This window comes from Caretta caretta, chromosome 6 (assembly GCF_965140235.1).
Source record: "Caretta caretta isolate rCarCar2 chromosome 6, rCarCar1.hap1, whole genome shotgun sequence".
Taxonomy (NCBI): domain Eukaryota; kingdom Metazoa; phylum Chordata; order Testudines; family Cheloniidae; genus Caretta; species Caretta caretta.
Genome location: NC_134211.1, coordinates 42,807,232 through 42,828,991, shown reverse-complemented (window position 1 = coordinate 42,828,991; position 21,760 = coordinate 42,807,232). Strand labels below are relative to the sequence as shown.

The 21,760-nt window shown below is 42.0% G+C and overlaps 1 protein-coding gene across 2 annotated transcripts in view; it reads right to left on the bottom strand.

Annotated features, from left to right (window-relative positions):
- Positions 1-21,760, bottom strand: part of LGR4 (leucine rich repeat containing G protein-coupled receptor 4) — a 123,236-nt gene that overhangs the window by 51,318 nt on the left and 50,158 nt on the right. For both annotated transcript variants that reach the window (XM_048853995.2, XM_048853993.2), the window contains exon 2: positions 13,526-13,597. In XM_048853995.2, the coding sequence (XP_048709952.1) occupies positions 13,526-13,597 (72 nt within the window). The remainder of the gene's footprint in view (positions 1-13,525; positions 13,598-21,760) is intronic.

Genomic DNA, 21,760 nt, shown 5'->3' with positions numbered 1-21,760 from the left:
CCTGGGTTCCGAGGGGTATTGCATTTGGGTGGTGGCAGTATCTACCCATCCAAGGTCAGAGAGGAGCTGTAACCTTGGGAGTTTAAGACAAGCCTGGAGTGGTCAGTATTAATTTTTAGAATCCTTGCGGGCCCCCACCTTCTGCATTCCAAGTGCCAGAGTGGGGAATCAGCCTTGACATCTTCTCTATGGACTCCTTTTCTTTGTTCCCTCACCCAACTCCCATCTTGTGCTTGCATTTTTGCTGACACCCTCTACCCCCTTTCGGACATACTTCTGGCACCATGTAATTATTGCTACTACTGTCTCCCCACCACTGTCCCTCAGGTCCAGCTCCTCAGGCCTCCTCATGTTGCTTGAGTTGTGCTTCTTGCCCCCATAACAGCAGTCCCCAGCTGGACCTGGGGCACAGAAACGCTGTGCAGCAGTCCTACTAGTGAACTAGGCATCAGCCCCATTCAGCCCTAATAAGACTGCCCCAGATGTCCCTCAACCCCAGCACAGCATCTGCCTTGAGTGGAATTCGATTTTCCTGTCAAATGAAGATGTGCCTAGAGAGTGCTGCCCTCTGCTTTCCTTCAGCTGGTGAACGGTCCCTTGGGGACCGGAGTCATCTGGAGCAGAATAAAGCAGTTCCTAATCTGTTCTAACCCACACTAGGGATCTGTGGATAATCAAGGAACCATTGCCAACTCCCTGATGGCCCCCTCATGGTGTGTGTGTGTACACCAAGGCACAGAAAGAAGTTATATAAAGGGTATGCAGTTAGAACCAGTACCACAATCACAACTGTATAAACCATCAAGTTTTGAGGGGGCCACTTTTCATTCTGAACCCCTTTTTTGGGTATTAATATTTTTCTATAAATAAATGATCCCTGAGATAAAGAGTCTTTCATCGTTCTTGACTCAGACATTTAAAATGGCTTTTCAATGGACTACACAATGAAAAGCTTGAGAATTAATGTGCTAAATTCTGTCCTCATATCATAGAATCATAGAAATGTAGGATTGGAAGGGACCTAGTACAATCCCTTGCACTAAGACAGGACAAAGTATTACCTAGACATTCCTGACAGGTGTTTGTCTAACTTGTTCTTAAAAAGGATGGAGATTCCACAATCTCCCAGTGGAAAACTTATCCAAGGGCAGATTTTGGCCCATTATCTTTGGTTTGGTTTTAAAATAAAGGAATGTTGCTTTTGAAGAAGGCAAACATTTCAGTCTACAAAAAAGGTGCATTCAAATTCTACTTACAAGTGACATCTATATTTTAGCCAGACTTCCTTAAGAGGATAGCCCACAGAAAATATGTAAACTACTACCTTTTTTAAATGGCAAAGTACACAACCATCAGCAAAGATTACGCAATCTGAACTGTCAGAGCAAGTTGTCATAGCAATTCAGTCATTTATCCTCCAGCACCCATGCTGCACCCATGTAAGAAAACAGTGTGTTATGTCCTTTAAAAATAGGTGACTAGTAGTCTACAGTGGTAAGTTACAGCACTGTAAACACTTTGGACTTCCCAAGCATCACTGATTTTGAAGCAAGAAGAAAAAGAGCATATTTTAATAAATGCCTCATTTTCCGATTTTCTTTCCACTTTCTATTTTTGCATTACAGTCTAAATATGAACTTTCCTTAGCTCTGCCCCAGTCTGGCTGAAGACTATCCTTGATGAGGGGGATGGGGACCTTAAAGCATTAAAAATGCCCTTGATGAAGGATGATTAGGGTGGAGATGGCAAGTTCTTTGAACTGTCTCATTCTCCCCACTGCCATATCCTCGATCCTCCCTGGGTTTGGTTTCAGCCAACTACTCTTCATTTGTGTGCTGACGGTTTCCAAGCACTCCGTTAGTTGGGAAACGGTGCTGATAGTGATGACAAAATATAGAGGTGGGTACGATGTGTGTACTTGTGGCACCTGACCCTCTGTTGCAAGTCCACCAAAACAATTTCAGATAGAGATTGAATGGGATTGAGAATGAATCTTATGGAACTTCATAGGCGAGGGCATAGTTGCATATCATAGTTCTCCAGGAAGGGTCTGAACTAGGTGACCTGTAGACTTCTCCCAGGTGCAAATCCAAGATTTTGAATCAGGATCCTCTCCAATTACATCAGGGATTGGCAACATTTGGCATGCAGCCCGTCAGGGAAGGGCGGCCAGCCCATCCCTCGGCTCACGCCGGTTCCCACAGCCCCGATGGGCCTGGAGCAGCGATCAGCGGCCAGTGGAAGCTGCAATCGGCTGAACCTGAAGATGCTGCAGGTAAACAAACCGGCCCAGCCAGCCAGGGGCTTTCCCTGGCAGGCCGTGTGCCAAAAGTTGCCGATCCCTGGATTACATCATCATCTTTGGGTGAGAGTAAGGGAAACATTTAGGAGGACAAAATGTGCCAATAAAGAATACCTCAGAGAAACTGATTTAGTACTTAAAATAAATGTACCCTCTCTCTAACTGTTATATTGGTCTTGATTTCACATATAGTATGGCAAGTGGAGAGGGAGGTGGAGAGGGAGGTGAACTGAATTTAGCTCCATATCATTTCTTTGTGTGCAAGCTTACTGTCAAAGGCTAAAAAGCTGCATTCAGACCTAGGCAATCTTTCTTAAAGAGGGTGTGCACAGGGACTATGTGGCTACTGCCCATACACAGAGAGTGCCAATTCTACTCTGACTTATCAGTGGCTTTTGTAGAGCTGGGTCTGACTGCTCATGGGTTTATAAGAAGCTAACTATTTTTGTGCGTGTGCGCTCACAAATCAAGTGGTCTCCTACTCCATCCCCAGTAACAAAATGGGGGCAGACTGCACCACACGTTGTTTTTTTGGGACCCACAGCTGTAGAGAATTAGACTAGGAGCTGCTGAGGCTTCCACAAAGCCTCAAGAAATTTCTTATCTATCTTATGCTTCAGGGCAGCCCCATCCTGTTGGCTCAGGAAAACAACTAAATCCAGTATCATAAGGGGGTCTTCAGCTTAACAACACATAGTGCTACCTCCAGGACACAGAGCTGAGCCAGATAGTTTTCAAATAATGCCAAAGAGGTATTTGTGTGCTGAAGACTCAGTCATACAAAAGAGATGAGCATAAGAAAGGATCTTGAAAGAGGGAATTCAAAAAGACCATGCTGCAGAGTAACTAGTTTAGGTAATACTAGGGGCCTCATACACAGTCACTTGGAGGTTGAAATTAACTTGTCAAAACAAGAACCATAAGGGAATTTTAAAAAGACTTTCCCACCCTCCCAAAATAATACAGTTTACTGAGCTCACTAGCATTTTCTCTTGAAAAAAGGAAAACATAGGAGTTATGAGCTTTGTTAGAGGTTTCTAGAATACAAAAATCCTCTTCTTACATTGGCAGGGTTGGAGTTCAGCTAGAACACATTCATTTAAGGCTCATTTAGACAGGAAGTGATTAATTAACATGGGTCGGCCAATATGTTTTTCACCACCACCTAGGGTGGACAAAGCCAGTGATGTTTAGAAACTTAGTTAACTGGTCGTGGTTAATCCTACTGGGAAATCTTTGCCCAAGGGTTTGCCTTGACTAGAATTTAAAGGTATGTGTGAGACACATTCCAAGACTCTAGGCTAGACAAGGCAATGTATACATTTACCATGTGCTAGCTGGTTAAGCTGAAGCCTGGGCTATATCCCCAGGTGTGTCTCTAGACTTGCCAATGCTACAAACTTCCTTGTCTTCACTAGGACGTGACTACAAGTTAGCTAACACACACATCTTTTTTCCTAGTGAAGACAAGGCCTTATTTTTGCAGACTTGACAGGCTCTTTGTCTCTGGTTTCCCATTCTGAATTCTGGGATCCTCTATCTTTATGTTAGTGAGGGAAGAATTATTCATCTTTTTATTATCACCACTTTAAACACCCACTTTAAACAATACCACTTTAAAAAGGGTGTGCTAATGCTATTCTAAACCACCCCATTTAAAAGTCACATTTGCTTACTTTCAGATGAAACACATCTTCCACCAGGGGCCCAGAAAGATGCCTCTTCCAGCCCAGGCTTCTTCTCATACTAGCAGAGCTCAGCCCTGGTGGCCTTGATATAAAAGCCACACACTATTACTTGTAAAACCAAACTGATAACCAAAAAGGGAGGAGACTGCAGCTTAGTGCTGATGAAGAAATAGGAACAAAAGGGGCATCTAAATTACACACTGAAATCGATACTATGAATGCAAACAGCTGTGAAATTTCAGCCAGGTGGTCATCTTCAGCTACAGCCAAGAGGAAAAAGTAACTCTAGTCTTTTCCTTTGCAGATACTCCCTGACTGCAACCCTAAGGCGAAACACCACACACCTCATTTTCTACTGTCAGCGTGTATTTTAATTAGTTCTTTTGTTCCCAAAACAAACACTGTCTATTAAATGCAATGCTCAGAAAATTCTAAAGCAGAGACAAGATGGTTAATTCCGACCAAGAGCATTTAGTGCAGTAAATTGCACAGAGGCAATTAAACATTCAAGCAGTTCTTCATTCTCCCTTCCCTGGTAAATTACTGTTACTTTTATATCTCTTGCTCCATTTGCCCATCTCAAAACAAGAGGTCAGCCTTCCCCCCTACTCTTACAAAAAGGAGAAAGGCCTCACTTGTCCTATTCTAATAATTCACCAACAGCTTCAATGCATCAACCAATTCCCTTAACCCTACATATTTTATAGCTGGAGAAGTCTTAGTCTAATTTGGCCTTTATGGATACAAATTTAAGAGTTGCTCCATAAAAGATTTTGTATTCCTGAGCTAAGTTGGTACTGGTGATGAAGCTGGTTATATTTCACAGTATATGGACTGGCCATGAATATTATTTGTCGAGGAGCATATGTACACAAGTGCATGGGGAAAAATTAGCGGGTGCTCCGCACCCACCGGCAGCCAAGCTCCCCCCCTCCTCCCCTCCCTCCGAGCGCGCCGCGTCCCCGCTCCTCCTCCCCTTCCCTCCCAGCACTTCCCACCCCCTGCCGCCTAACAGCTGTTTGGCAGAGCTTAGGACTTTCCAGGAGGGAGGGGGAGGAGAAGAGGCAGGGCAGGTTCAGGGACTTGGGGGAGGGGTGTGGAATGGAGGTGGGGACTTTGGGGAAGGGGTGGAATGGGGGTGGGGCGAGAGCAGTGCAGGGGCAGGAGGGGTCAAGCACCCACCGGGTAGAGGGGAAGTCAGCACCTATGCACAAGTGTAATGTCACTGTCCATTGTTTTCCCCAATAGTTGTATTATTGAACATGATATACTTCTCAATATTTTCACATTCACAGGTCAGTGATCTAATGGTTACCACATGCAACCTGGAGACAGAGATCCCAGGTTATATTCTCAGCTCTGCACCAACTCACCATGGGTATGTCTTCATTGCAATGTGAGAACATGCTTTAGCCCAGGCTCAAGCCTAACCCCCCCCCCCCCGCCCCTTGCATCTACACTCCAACTGCACTAACCCAGGACTCGGACCGAGACTCCCAGAACCTTGCAGGGCTGGAGGGGCTGAGCTCAAGTTAAGCTGGGACCCAGGGCTTGAGCCCTATTATTTTGCAGTGTAGACGCAGCTCCGCTTGACTTGGGTCCCAGGAGTCTGCCGGAAATATCCTACAGTTCCATGGGACAACTTCCTTAGTCCTCTCTATCCCAACAATCTGCAAAACATTCTATGGAAAACAGAAGCTGCCATCCTCCCTTTGCAAATGGCAGCAGCTCAGGTCAGTATTAACCCATTCTCTTCTGATCTCCAATCTGCAAGCACACTATCGGAGAGAATCCTGGGCTTGCAATGGAGAGCAAACCGAGCAAGTTGCAAAGTGAGCTGCTTCAAACTTCCCGTAACATGCAGAGCCAACAGTAAAGTGTTCCCAGTGCACCATGGTCCTAGGGCTATAGCAGCCACATTTTGGGAGTGGGGGGAATGCTAGGGACTCGGCTGTGGTTACTCTGACTCGGGTTTGCACACTACAGTGTGGACACCAGAGGCCTAGGTTTGAGCACAGATTAGAAAAAGGGTTAAAGTACAATCTAGACTCTCAAAGCCAGGGTTTCCCAACATGGATCAGCTGACACAAGTCCCACTAATCCGGGGCTTACACTGCAGTGTAGACATACAACATGTGTCCTTGGTGAAGACATTTAAGCTGTTTCTGCCTTAGTATATATATATATATACAAAATATATATTATATGGCCAGAGCTGCTCACAGCCTGGCTGTGTTGGGTTCACAATGGTTTTATGGAATAGCACCCTGCAATTTGGTCAGGATGAGACGAGAAGCAAAATAATCCCTTTAGGACTGCCTTGGAGGTTCAAGTCTAACAAATTTCAACCTTTAAGGAGCAATATCTCCCACCACTTACTGGATCTCTCATTTTGTCCCCACCCATAACCTCAAAAGCCCCGGTATCTCTCAACTCTTCAAGAAGTCTCAGTGCTCCTTGCTGGACAAAATAGTCCCCCCCCCTTGCTCTTTGGAGAGTTCATGAATTTTGCAGCGGAGGGAGCATTCTCCCCATACATTAAGGCAATGTTTAGAATACACACCCCCACGCTACAGTTGAGTGGGTTTAGAGCAGGTTTCGTATACAGGACCAAATGCTATTTTGACCCAGCAAAACAAAAAATTAATAAATTACTGTGGCAAATATGGACATGAGGTACTGAAACTCCCCAGAGAGAAGCAGCAGGACAAGCGGCTTGAATTAACTACTCCCTACCAGGGGCACTTACTTCTCCCCTACCAGCCCTCATGTACGGATAAGATCCAACACACCAGTTCCTTACCACTTAAAATTACACACCCTCCCAGGGTAAATAAGGAGCCAGAGGTTTAAAAAGCTGAAACTGGAAATGAAAACAAACTAAAGGTCATAAAGTCAAGGAGACATTCTGTTTTGAATAAGTTAAGCCTCCGCATTCACACCATAAAGTTATCTGCAGTTACATGTCCTGAAAATGAAAAGCCTTTTGAAGAACTGATGGGTTAGAGTACTTGGGTTCATTTGGTAAGTCATGCAACAAACAAAGTCAGTGGAAATCACATGGCTAAAACCCTGCATGCCACTGTAAAGAGGGGTTAAATATCAGAAGGAACTAACAAATCACTTAGAAATGCATCAGGACATCATTAAGCCCGATTTTTCAGTTAAGAATTCGTATTAGCAAACGGTTTATGCTTTTCAAAAACACTGTAGTATCTGCAAAAAGAAAAGGGGTACTTGTGGCACCTTAGAGACTAACCAATTTATTTGAGCATGAGCTTTCGTGAGCTACAGCTCACTTCATCGGATGCATACCGTGGAAACTGCAGCAGACTTTATATATACACAGAGAATATGAAACAATACCTCCTCTCACCCCACTGTCCTGCTGGTAATAGCTTATCTAAAGTGATCATCAGGTGGGCCATTTCCAGCACAAATCCAGGTTTTCTCACCCTCCACCCCCCCACCCAAATTCACTCTCCTGCTGGTGCTAGCCCATCCAAAGTGACAACTCTTTACATAATCAAGTCGGGCTATTTCCTGCACAAATCCAGGTTTTCTCACATCCCCCCCACCCCCATACACACACAAACTCACTCTCCTGCTGGTAATAGCTCATCTAAACTGACCACTCTCCAAGTTTAAATCCAAGTTAAACCAGAACATCTGGGGGGGGAGGGTAGGAAAAAACAAGAGGAAACAGGCTACCTTGCATAATGACTTAGCCACTCCCAGTCTCTATTTAAGCCTAAATTAATAGTATCCAATTTGCAAATGAATTCCAATTCAGCAGTTTCTCGCTGGAGTCTGGATTTGAAGTTTTTTTGTTTTAAGATAGCAACCTTCATGTCTGTGATTGCGTGACCAGAGAGATTGAAGTGTTCTCCGACTGGTTTATGAATGCTATAATTCTTGACATCTGATTTGTGTCCATTTATTCTTTTACGTAGAGACTGTCCAGTTTGACCAATGTACATGGCAGAGGGGCATTGCTGGCACATGATGGCATATATCACATTGGTGGATGTGCAGGTGAACGAGCCTCTAACACGGCTGTTACTCTGAAAACTGTAGTATCTAGCTGCATTGCTCTTGTAGCCGTCTATAAATACTTTATAAGTTTGGTTAGGAAACTGCGGCCAAATTCTTCCAGGATTTTAAGTTTCCATATCAAGTTCAGGGATGTAGCATGTTAATGTTAACATTTGGTAGAGAATATACCTCATTAACTGCTGTGGCAAAAGCCTTGGTGGTCTGCTCCTCAGCGACTTTGACCGCTGCAGTTTCAGTCACTTGCAAATTACTTCCAGATGAGTATCAGTTACAGCGAGATAGAGAAGTTTTACAACAACATTTATAAATATTGCAAGAATCCTCAAGGCATATGATAAAGTGCACTGTGAGCTTCTCTGCAGTAAATGTATGGGGCGGGGGGGTGAACAGCAGCAGCTACAGCACATATACCCAGAGGCTGATTTTCAGCTGAGAATTAGTTGGGCCTACCCTATTCGTACCTGTGATTATTTGCATGTAGGATGTCATTTAATCATCAAATACCAATGGACTGGGCTTGCAGATCAGATACTTAGTGATGTTGACTGCACCTTTAATTAGGAGATAAGCTTTTACATACCTAGCACTAAGCGTCTGCTTTTAATATTGTTAATAGTCATCTTAGCATTTAAAAAAGGATCCTGTTTAAAATCTGACAGGCCTTCAAACTATCCACTTCCCTAACGCAACGAAAATAGCTGCTTCAAATGAACCTTACTCCTTTTGTTATTCCCCCAGCAAGGCTCAGGGTCCTAAATTATGCATCTATCCGCCTCCATTGAGGCATCATAAAATCCTGTGACGTTATTTGGCAATTTACTAGATTGTGAGATGGTGGGATAAACCGAGGTGTTGCAAAACCGAGGAAGCAGAAGGCAGGCAGCGGCAGGTGGGGCTGAAGCACTGTCTTTTTGGAACAGCAGGAGGATATCTGCAGGGGAAGTCTCCTGCATGGAGAGCTTTTGAAGCCCTGTAACAGTCGTGCTCTATTCCTGTATGATTTAGGAGCTGTGCAGCAGGAGGCAGCAGCTGCCATCCAGAGCTCCTAAGACCGATTAGAGTAGAGCTCCATTCCTCCATGGCTTAGGAGCTGCACAGATGGGGGATTACCTGCCATCTGGGGACCCCGACTTCTGCAGAAGTGCAGTTGTTGCCTCCTGCACGCCTCCACTCTACTTCCTCTATGGCAGTGCTGCGCCCGGTTTTGTCACTAGTGCCCATGGAAATTTTCCACTCTCCAAGCTGGCCACTTGGTCCTCTTGCTCCAAACATCCGAAAATGGCAGGGGGGCAAGCTGAGGACCTAAAAAAATGCCCTTTTGTTTGGATTTATCTGGCACAATGAGGTCCTGCTCATTAAGTATTTATGAAGCACCTTTCAAATCAAAAGAATGAATGCCCATATCAAAAAGGAGAGGTCCCTCACCATTCCTCTCTGCGAGGAGGTGCAAAGATGGGTTTTTGGGTCAGTTTTAAGGAGGTCATTCCTAAGAACTAAGTTAGCAAAGAAAAGGTGCATCTCACACCTAGAGCTCATCAGGCTTTGCCTCTGCCGCTCCTCCTGTGGCAAGGAGTCCCACAGGGTAACAGTTCAGTTTTCATTTAACAAGGCTCTCTAAGATCTTGCTGGTTTTGTTTTTGAAGTGGACCTCTTTTCCACAGCAAGCTGCACTTGGTCCTAGAAGCACGTTTAGACCTTCCAGTGGATTAGTTAGATTGCTCCACAAACCAGTTCAGCTGTCAGTTATCAGCTAGCACAACTGCGTATGAAATAAAGAATCTTTTATGGCTTACAGCATTTGCCTACAGGTGGGCCTCAGCACTACATGGACTGGTGTGGAACATATTTTGTGCCATTGGTACTCCTGTAAGCTGTTTTCTTGCTTCATTTTATATAGGTCATCAGAGAACCACAGGGACCTGCAAGACAAGTGGTTATTTTGGGACTAGTTCATTGATGGTTTCAGTCAGCAGTTGGGTAATATTTCAGTAATTCATCAACAACTACATTTATTAGATGAGGAGCTTGTCCCTTTCAAGATCTTCTGGTCACAGAAAATGTCCAGGTGGCTCTGAGGGAAGAATCAGTTCACTGAAGGGGAAAGAATGGGTACCTCTTGAGAAGTGCTGGTGGTGGCCCTTCCAGGAGTATGGTATGCTGTCAGTGCTTCTAAGTTCTGGGTCAGGCATGCATCTAGCTGCACATGCAGTCTGAGACGGCCTGGGCAAAACCCTGGTCAGTCATGGCTCATAGCATATCTTGGGCTATTATGTCAGATTATTTTTCTGCATGGAATTTGAAGTCTCCCAGGACAATGAATCTCAGCTGAAGCTTGACTAATTCTTCTAGAAATGTGGCTAAATTCTTGTCAAATGAGCAAGTCTGATATATAAGTTAGAAGAGTCTTCATGATTTGTTGCCACTGCAGTCACATTCCAGCTGAACAGACTCAAATACTTTTATTTTGGAGATAGACTCTTGCTTGTTATCGTAAACTGGATAAAATTATGATCACACAGCATCCACTCTTGGCCACTCTAAACCCACGATGTATTAGGTATCTCACAGAGACTGGCTGGGGCTTCTGCCGGTTTGGCTTCATCATCAAACTCAATTTTTATGATGCATGCCAGGTCAGGAACCTTGTGATCAGTTCATAGACGATTCTCACATTAACGAACAACCTTGCATTCACCTGTACAAGTCTAAGGTAACTGGTTGTCAGCTGATGCAATTCTACCAGTCACTGTGGCATCTGAGAGGTACAGAATATGCAGCAGTTGCCTGTTCGGTGTTGATCACCTTGGGGCTTTTTTCCTTGGGTGGAGTCTTCTTGTATCAGTGATAGGTTAGACTGAATAGGTTGGGCAGTTTTTAGTTTCAGTGCTTCTGGGGATTGCAGATGCTGCACTCTTGATTCCCATGGTACAATAATGGTGATGGGTGCTTTTTGGGACAGGGATAGAGTGGTGATATAGCTAAAATGGTTGCTGCTTGTGGAGTGGGGGTGCACATCTCCCCCCTGCCCCATTGCCATGCAAAGCAAGGAACGGAATAGCCTTAAAAAAAACAACCTCAGCTCTTGGGCCTACGTGACTCGCACATAAAAAGGACTCTAGGATTGTTTCTTTTGCAACAAAGGTATGAATGTGTCAGAAATAATGTTTGACAAATACCAATTTTATTCTAATTTTTGAGTTGTTTATTTGGATACATCAAATAACCACGCTAGCAAGGATTTAAAACATCCAGATGTTCAGAACTACAGCCTAGTTTAAAGCCAGGTCTGATTGGTTTTTTCCCCTTCCAAATTCCAGCATTACAGTTTGCAATGAGATACTTTGTAGAGTATGGTTCTTGAGCAATAAAGCACTAGTATATGGTGGCTGAAGGCTCTGCCTTTTTTCTCCTTACTTCATGACACACCCCAGGTTTATGGAGATTACATAATGAAGTGCACACCCACCCAGTTAGGTTTTATTGCTTCATTACTTATAGGGAAAAACTGAAGGATCCCACAGTCTGTGTGAAGGCGGGTTTTTCGGTTTTTAAATTTAGTGTGAAATATGAACAGATGAGGAATTTGAGAAAGAACCCTGGACAGAAAACAAAACAAATAAGATACATTGGAAACTTAAACACACAAAACCCAGAAACACATTTACATCTATTATAAAGCACTTAGGGAGGGGTCAGACAATCTAAATCCTGAGCCAGCTGAGCCTTCCTAACCCTGTAATTTTGCATGTAGTCGGCACCTCCTGCCATGGCACAAACTTTTCTTAAACTGTTCCATTTTCAGTGTAGCACTGCTACATTTTAAAAATTACGGTGTGGGAAAGAACACTGTCTGGAATCTTGAAAGCAACTATATTACTTCACTAAACAGTTCTAGATTTTATTGACATAGGGGTGTCCAGAGCCTGATGGGAGAGGACAGTTCTTCTGAGTACATTAATATAAGGAATCTCATTTACAGTTAGCCTGGGATGAAGAAACTCATCTTTGCTTTACAGGACTATTGACCTGAACCAGAATCATGTACAAGACACAGTGAAAATCTTGGGGTCACGTGTACTTTTATAGTGAAATCAAAACGCACTGCATCACCGTTTCCACATTTTTGCACAATACCTCAACCCTACCAGGGAAAACGTGTGATGCAACAGTTGGAGTAGGACACTGGGAGCCAAAGGATCTGCAATCTATTCCTAGCTCTGCTACTGACTCACTGTGTTATATGTTCTTGTACAAATGGCTTTTCCTCTGTGTGCCTTACATTCCTCATCTGTGAAGCAAGGATAATGCTTCCTTACCTCACAAGGCCATTTTCTAAATGGGGAAAATGAGTTGTGTTTGAAAAATGTATTTAAAACATTTTAACCAAGGGGATTTTAGTTAATACATTTTGAAATTCAATTTTCTTTCCCAGTCTAGACAAAATCGCTGACAAGGTTAACAACATTTATCATCTCAAAGCACTTTTAAAGACTGAAATTATTAAGCAATTCATAATCAAGGGGCCAATAGAAATTTCACTTGTATATTGCTTTTTATTAGAACACCTCAAAGCTCTTTGCAAAAGGTGAGTAGCATTATCCCCCTTTAACAGATGGGGAAACCAAGACAAATAGTGGCTAAGTGCAATTTATTACTGTTATTGAAGTGGTAATTCTGACTAAGATAAAGGCTTGTCCCTCTTCCTGTTGAAACACAAAAATTATTAGAAATATTTAGAATAGAAAATAGAATCTACATCATAACTTTTTTGCTTCATTTTTACGGGGGGCTTCAGCTGCTGCTCAGAATTCTAAATTAAGGCCCCAATTCAGCAGAGTACTTCCGTGAGTGAATAGCCCATTCAAGTCAGCAGGAATACTAATGTGCATAAAGTTAGGATCATGCTTGAGAGACTTATTGAACTGGGGCCTAATGACGAGGCTGGATGTGAGGTAGCTGAGCGATGTGTGGAGGGGGGAAGACAGGATAAGGGAAGATGCACTGCTAAAACTAAGAACGAATTATAAAAAAGAGGTTGTAAACACAAGGCCTCTATTTCTTTTCAAATACATCCTGACCTACACCATGCTGCCTCTGTCACCTATAGGAGTAATGGGAGTTAACTGCACAGTAACTGAAACAATGTATTTATGGAAGCTGTGCAATAACTATACTGTAACTCCATTGGAAACAATGGCAATTACACTTCTCCTATGTTATCTTTGGATAACACTATAATTAGTATGTGTCACCACTGTAGTCATGATTAAAATAATTACTGTAAAAAGTCTCTCATTACTAGCATTAACCACTCTGGCTTCCAAACATATATAAGTCTTTTTTTAAAGGTATAATTGCTCTCTCTGTTCACAGCTCATCCTAACACCACAATTTGCTTTCCCACCCATTTTCAGGTTAACTGCACAACCACCCCACAGCACTGTAAAAACAGCCCTGACTTTACATGCAAAATACTTACAGCTCTTCAAGATAAGGAAAGTTCTTAAATGCATCCTCTGGTAGCTTTGTGATATTGTTCATACTGATATCCCTGGGAAAGAAGAACACACAAATGGGTCAAAAGATAAGCAATGTTACAATTTAGAACATGAAGTAAATTTAAACAGATCAGCTGCTGAGATAATAGAAAAAGCTTTTTCCAGTGTAATGTTGTGGTATCTGTAGGAGTTTGCAGGCTAAACTTTCACAGTGTGGTGATCTAAAAATATAGCGCATCATGAAGGATTGATACCAAAGGCTTTCTTCTGACAACCAGAAGGGGGAAAATATATCTTGAAGTTACAAGAGAGAGGAGGGGAAAGCCTATTAGAAACCTATTTTCTCCAGTCCTGATTTTACTGACTCCTTACACACACACACTCTTGATGCATGTAACTAAAACCGCTCTGAAACCACTGCCTGTAAAAAATGTGACCACCCAGTGTTCAAATATTCATACCGTAATGTCTGTTGTTTTTTTTAAAATAAATAAACACATGCACTGAGACTTGATAAAATAAAGACCTTCAGGCAAGTGTGGCTTTTGGAGCAGCTGAAAAGAATAGCAGAAACATGCCCCAGCTCTACCGCAGTCATATTTTCTGCAAAACCTATAAAAGTCCTTGAGGTAATAGTTTTAAGTATAATTCATTTTTAGCCCATAAGCACATGCATGCAAGCAGCAAGTGCTTACATGATCGGTATGCAGACCAATTCTTTCTTGTTTTTATATTGGCAGTAAGTGGCAAACTAAACTCTACCAACCTCAACTCACGCTGAGTAGCACTTTGCTCCATGAGTAGTGGAGTGAATAGGAAAAAAGCCACCACACATTAGTTGCATGCCTATCATGAAATCAGTGGGACTACTCATGAAGTAAGGTACTACTCAACCTGAGTAAAAGCAAGAGAACATGGCCAGAATCAAGAATTTGATTTGACAAGTATTAGTTTAAACTAACAGCTGCCAAATTTATTTTTTATTATTTAACCTTTTTATTTTTTACTTCCCACTTTTACTGCCCTTCAATTTTAATTTTTTTTTTTTAAAAAGTGTAAAGACAACTTAATACCACAGCTGCAACTTTCTTCCACTCTCCCTTGCATCATCGGTCTTCCAAATCAGAGCAAAGCCTCACTCTGGCATCAAGCTTGAGAAAACTTTCTTTCCTTATGGAATGCACAGCAACACCTATCACCTAAACAATGCAAGTTACATGCCTTCTTATTTCCACAAAATGTGCGGAAGACATAGTCGGCCTAGAACCACCAGATGTTCCTGCATCTGAGTACAGACAGAGGTGCGTCTCATATCAGCAATACACAAACAAGTACATCTCTCCTTTAGCCAATAAATACATGGATGTCATTTATTTTTTCTTGTCATTCCACACACCCTATTTGCAATTAAAACCAGACCAGAGGGTAGTCTGTTATTTCAACCACTGGGAATGGTATCTGTTTGGTACCGAAGGGCTATAGTCAGAAAAAAAAAATTGCCAGGATCTTCTATATCTATATTAGACCTGTTTAGTTTGAGATCCTGGCTCCATAAAAGTCCAGCCAGTCCAGATGAGCATTTGTTCTGAAGCAGAATCCTATGATGGAATAAAACCAGAAACACTGACAAAGCCAGAAGTTGAAGGGCTCATCAGCCAGGGGAGCAAGAACTACAGGCCATGAGCAGTTGCGGAATTCTACAAGCATGTGTTTATAGCCTGCACCATCGCTACTTTTGAAACTCTCCACCTGAAAAGCAGAGCCACTACTTCTGGAAATAAAACAGCTGAGCTCACTCAGATACCACCCTACAGAAGAGTGTGGCACAAATCCCTTATCAGCCATTTCGTGGCAGCAAAAGAAACGTATTCTGCTGAAGAATCAAAAGCAGTTTCCATGGCCAGAGCCAACTCTTTCACTGTTTTTCTCAATAGGAGAGTTGGCACTAACTTTAACAGGTGCAGGCTCCTAAGGAGCAAAGGAAGTCTCCAGAGTCTCTGAGGGCTGGCAGGCACAAAGGTCATTTCATGAGGGAATATACCTCCAAGATGCTTGCGCCCTGCCTTGTGCCAAAATAGGAGATGAAAACATGTCAGCTTCCATATAATGTACATTAAAATATACCCTCAATATACCAAGTAGCTTTTTCCTGAAAACACTACAAGTAATGTCCTTGTTATTCGTGCAACTGTCAGGCCACAACATCTAGTCATAGTTCATAAAGAAAAAGGTAGCTCTATTTATACTAAACATCCAAGTATGTTACAAGGCCAATAGGCCTGCTGAAATCACAAATTGGTTATTGAAAGCTATCCTATTTTTTGCCACAGAGAAAGAGATCAAACTGGCACTTGATGGAATTTATATCAGGCTTTCTTTGCTCACCCAGTGGATAAATAACCAGTTGCTGGTTTGCTGCTCCCCTGCTCCTTAACTTCCACACACATGCGCACAGAGCACTACCAGAATGACAGCAAATAATTCTCATATACACTGTGCAACATCGCATTGACCGGCAATTGCCTCTTTCACCAAGATGTTTGCCCAGGTCTGATTTCACCTGGGCAAATCAAGAATCACCCACTGCAACTGACAGAATTACACCAGTGTAAATCAAGAATACAGGAGACCAGAATAAGATGTAACAAACCCAGCTGTGAAAGTGACTAAAACATGAACCCCAGTCCAGACTCCCTCATTAAATTCATGGAGTCAAATGAGAGGTGCTTTATTGGCGAGCTCTACAGTCTGTTTATAAAGGTGCTTTGTATCTCAGCAACAGCTTGGGTACCATGGGATGTTGCAGTTGCTGTGGGTGTACATTTTTCTTCTTGTGTAGAAAAGTAAATAAAAGTATCAGATACATGAATTGTCAGCTGTTTGCTCCACAGGAGGCTGCAACTTTTACTCTCCTCCTCCCCTGCATTTTTCAAATTGCCATGAATGCATGCATTTCACACACCCAGGCTAGGCCATTCCTTTTCCAGATGACTCCACATCCCCTTCCAGTGCTTAACTAAATAAGCATTTATGAATTTGGCAAAAGAAAAGGGGAAGGAGGGGAGACCCAGAGGAATCACCAGTAGATAACAAATTATACAAGACCACCACAATTCATGTTATTTTAGTAGGGTCTCCTAAAACAATATCCATGCAACATAGCTCTTGAAATTATTATTAATAGTTTCATAATTTGGGATGGCAGTAATAATGTTTAGATAGTGCATATTATCCAAAATGCCCTTTATATACATACAGACACACACACAAGTCATTTCATTCATGATTTGAATACAGCCACTTCTGAGGTAAAATGTGACAGCTGTTTAACAGTGCATGGTAACACTAAACAGTTTAGGATAGGAACAGGACACCGTATCCAGTTGAAACCAGTAGTCTCAACAAAGTAGAGGACAGAATGAAAATTTTTACAGCTATAAGGGCCTGATTTTCAGAAATATCAAGAACTCATGACTCCAACTGAGTCAAAACTACTGAGATTTAAACACTCGTAGTTTTTTCCACCAAACCTCCAAAATATGTTATATACTGAAGTCTACTTTTAATGAAACTCCATTCATAGCAAAGTAGAAAGACTCAGATTGTTTCGACACATTATAATATGGAAACTTTTGCTCCTATATTATGGAGTCAATCTCCAGTCAGAGCAAAGTTGTTCCGTGGAAAAACAACTGATTTTACTACACAGAGTTTCACTGCGTTTTCAAGTTGCTAATACGGCAATGTTCATATTGGAATTTACTTCTGTGTTACATGTGCCATCTTAGCTCATGAACATGGTATAACCAGTTTCTTAAAGGATTAGATTTCTGGTGAGTACTCCAAATGCTTTCCTCCAGAAGAACAATGCTTAACAGCAAGCTGAAACACAGATATCAACATAAAAAGCAATTAATAAGAACGTTTTCGACAGAAAAAACAGGACTAAATTTTATCTCCCAAATGAATACAAAGTCAACAGAATTTTAGTTATAGAAGAAAAATTTTCTGCAACAAAAAAGGACTCTGTGTATACATTGCAGTCAACAGATGTTCTTATCTGCTTATATGGAAATAATAAGTCACTGAGTTTAAAAACAAGAATTCACAAGCAGTATTTGTAACATCAATATCTATGCTTCAAGTGTGAAGTCAGAAGATTCAATCACATTTGTTAATGCTCTTTTAATTAGCAAGGACATCATTTAAAATTACTTACTCTTGTGGGAAAGCTGTATCAACACCACAAAAATTAGTGCTGAAGTAATGTCAGACAATTGGAGGCATAAAAAAATGGAAAATAAACTGAATCAAGTGAGGTTTTTTTGTTATTCAGATATTATTAAAATATGGTACTCCTCAAATGTCATGGAGCAAATCAATCCAAAGAGAATCTAGGAGGCTGCATGTTTAATGAAGATTAAATGTCAACATCTGAATCCTACAAAGAAAGCCTTATGGAATGACCCCATAGCCTACATGTTTCTTTTGCAAGGTCGGGGCCTTAGTCAATGGTACATTAACAACTTTAGACCAAAAACAAAACAAAAAAGACAATTCTGGTAATACCAGAAGTAATATTAGAAAGTGTTACTCTTATCTGTAACTCTGCTGTGTAGTGAGATAAGTACTTGGTAATACGATTATTACCATACACTAAACTGATCACGTCAGCACCAGTTGTCCCATGCCATATTTCAGCACAAGTACAGCAATATGCTTTAATTCATTCTGGGACTAAGTTATTACATGCAGAAATAAAACCCCCCTTCCCCTGAACGGTGCATCATTGAAAACCTTTTGATCTCTATATGGAAAAAAAATCAATTGCGCTAAATTTAAATGGTATACTAAAAATTGAGAGTGGGAAATAAATGTCTGGAGAGGTTTATCTTAAATTACTTGTTCTTTTACTAAACTTGAGAACAATTAACAGCATAATCAGTCATTTAGAGCAATATGGCAGAACAAAACGTCAAAATTCATCCATACCCAGCCCGTAAGTTGGGCTTCCCTGGGAGTTCATATAAGAGAGTGTGCGTGCGTGCAAGCAATAGTCCCTTTAATCCCCTGCCGGAGTGGACCATTTCCATGAGGGGAGAAAGTAAAAAAAGAGATGATGTTGTGGCCTGGATCCTGGAAATGGTAAAACGGCCTCCCTCCCTAGGAGGCCTGGTGGCCTTAAGAGTGTGGGAAGAGCTAGGGTTGCTCATGCTTGCTCTTCCCTACACTTGACATCGGTGCTGCTGCTGAGCATTACTGCCGTATTCCAGTCCACAGGACAGCTGTCCCAGCGAGCTTTAGACCTGGTCTACACACACAGTTGTAGTGGTTTAACGTAAATCTGTTTTTAAAACCAACTTACTTAGGAGATTACAAAAGGCAGGGTGAACGGATTTAAATCAAGGCAATTTAAATTATGATTTATATCACCAAGTGAAAAGCCTTGAATTAATTCAATTTTAATCAACTTTTCCAATTGTAAAAAGAAAAGGAGTACTTGTGGCACCTTAGAGACTAACAAATTTATTTGAGCATAAGCTTTCATGAGCTACAGCTCAATTCATGCATCCGATGAAGTGAGCTGTAGCTCACAAAAGCTTATGCTCAAATAAATTTGTTAGTCTCTACGGTGCCACAAGTACTCCTTTTCTTTTTGCAGATACAGACTAACACGGCTCCTTCTCTGAAACAAGTCAGGCCTGATTCACATCATCTTGGATGGCATGAGAGAGCTATAGCTACAAAATACAAATGACCAGAAACCATCGTTCTCCTCACAGTTGTGATGCAATGTGATCCACTAAGTCACGGAGAGGCCTAACCTTTGGGGACACACCCAGAAACTAGACTTGTTTGGTGAGAGTTTTCCCAGACATACTTAGCACGGGATTGAAGACAAAATCATTTATAGTAACAATTCCTATTTCATTTATAAATCCATCACCCCATCCTATTCCCCTCCCTTTTTGTTCTTTCATAATGTCTTTTAAGCAGATGTTAAAACAAAGCCAGTACACTAAAAGCACGTCTACACTTACCTCTGGAGTGATCGATCCAGCGGGTGGTCGATTTATTGCGTCTAGTGAAGACGCAAAAAATCGACCGCCGAGCGCTTTCCCATCGACTCTGATATTCTACCGGAGTGAGAAGCGTAGGTGGAGTTGATTGGGAAGCGTCAGCAGTCGACCTCCCGCAGTGAAGACACCACAGTAAGTAGCTCTAAGTACATCGACTTCAGCTATGTTATTCACGTAGCTGAAGCTGTGTAACTTAGACCGACTTAACTCACAACCCTCGCCCCCCTGTGTAGACCAGGCCTAAGATTCCTTGAATTTTTCAGTATAACTCAGAGTTCCTTTAACCTGAACCCTTTGTGTTGGGTCCAGTCTCCTTAATACCTGATTTTTACAAGCCACATCTGAATGTGAAATGAGGAGAATGGAGTTTAAGCATAACTTAGCATTTTCTGTCTTTAGTCAGCTTCAGCATGTTCCCTTCAGGATATTCTGACACTGCATATGAACATTGCCTTTGTTGTTTTGTTTAATATTAATTTTAATGAAGCCATCCCTCCCCTTGCACTTGCTATGAGAATGTAAATATATTTAATATACTTTAAAAAAAAATCTAAACACTGATCAGTTAGAACATTAGCAGCTGTGAAAATCTGCCTGTATTTAAAATAGATATACAACCAGCTAAATCATCATGGGGAGGAAAAAGAACAAATGCACTTGCTGTATGCAGTTAGCAGCCTGCAACATTGGATCTCCTCTCTCAGTGCTGAAGAGAGAGACTTGAGAATTAAGCTTCGCCTACGCAACTCGCAGCAGTGAAACAGAAGCCTTGATTTGCGAGACAACATATTGCACTAGATGAACTTTATAACAGTGCCCTTGTGCAAAACACACATCGTTAAAGAAATTTGGGCTGTTAAAATAGACAGGAAGTAATCAGAAAATCCTTGGATAAGGGGTCCATGCCCTCCCACACAGCTGCATCTGTGCCTCCCTGTGCTCTGACAAGGGCTCTTGCAGCTCTCTTCTCTATGGCCTCCCCAAGACAAGCTTTCCCAGACTCCAAGATGAGCAGAAACACAGTAGCCTGATGCCTCACATATAGCTGGAAGCAAAATCACATCATGCCCATCCTACAAACGATTCCCATTCCATTCAGGATCCAGACCATTTCTAAAAACCCCGTGCAGACTTACGATAGCCTATCAAATTGCTCAGCAAATATCAGCCTTCTCTCCGCACCTTCACAGAATCTCCCCACTGTTAAATTGCCTGTCTATTGCCTCAGAGTCATCATTACGTTTCACATTTCAAATGTCAGAACATGGACTGGCACTCCCCCTGCAACTTATCAATGAAAATTACCACATCCCAGCTGAAGGAATCTTCCCATTCACTCAGCACTGGGGGAGTGGATGTACGGTGGGGAGTTCTGCCTGAGTAATTTCACACAGGGACCCTGCACTAGTGCTTTCTATTCCCAATGTTTTCCTTCACAAGGATTTACTCTAGCCTATTATTGACTGCACTGAGCTAGGTGGCATAGATACTTTACTGCAAGAGTTTTACACTGCGTTTAAAAAACATGCTGATTTACTTCAAATACTGCAGCTTGCAAGAATGTGCAGGAGTCTGAAGACATGAAATGTCCAGCTATGAAAAAGGAGAACTGGATCCTAGCCAGAGAGTCAGCACTAACCAATTGCCTAGAGGAAATCAGAAAGACTTCAATCTTTAAAGCCCCTCATGCTTTATGAATGGCTAACCTCTCCCTTTCACCTCTCCAGCTTGTCTCCACCTTTTGTGAAGTTTAAAAGGTGGGGGAGGGGGAAGTGGCTATTGAAGGAAAGAAGATCATCATGTTTCAACAAGGCACCTTTAAAACCCTGTAAAACGCTCCCTCTGAGCAAGCTTAACCTGTTTGCTGAAAGATAATAGCATGTATTACTGTAGGCTCCACTGAGTCTTTTCCAAAATCTGGGCCCTCTGCCACCGAATTATTTAATTATAACACTTACAAAATAACTTAGGCAGAGTTATCTACATTGGAATAAAGTCCTCTTCATTGTACAAAAACCATTAGATAAGGCAGTATCTCTGTTAGCAAAGGCCTACTTACACAAGGAACAGCCTCTAAAAATTCCCCACATTTGCCGCTGCTATTTCAGCAATAATGGGACCCCTAGTATGGATAGG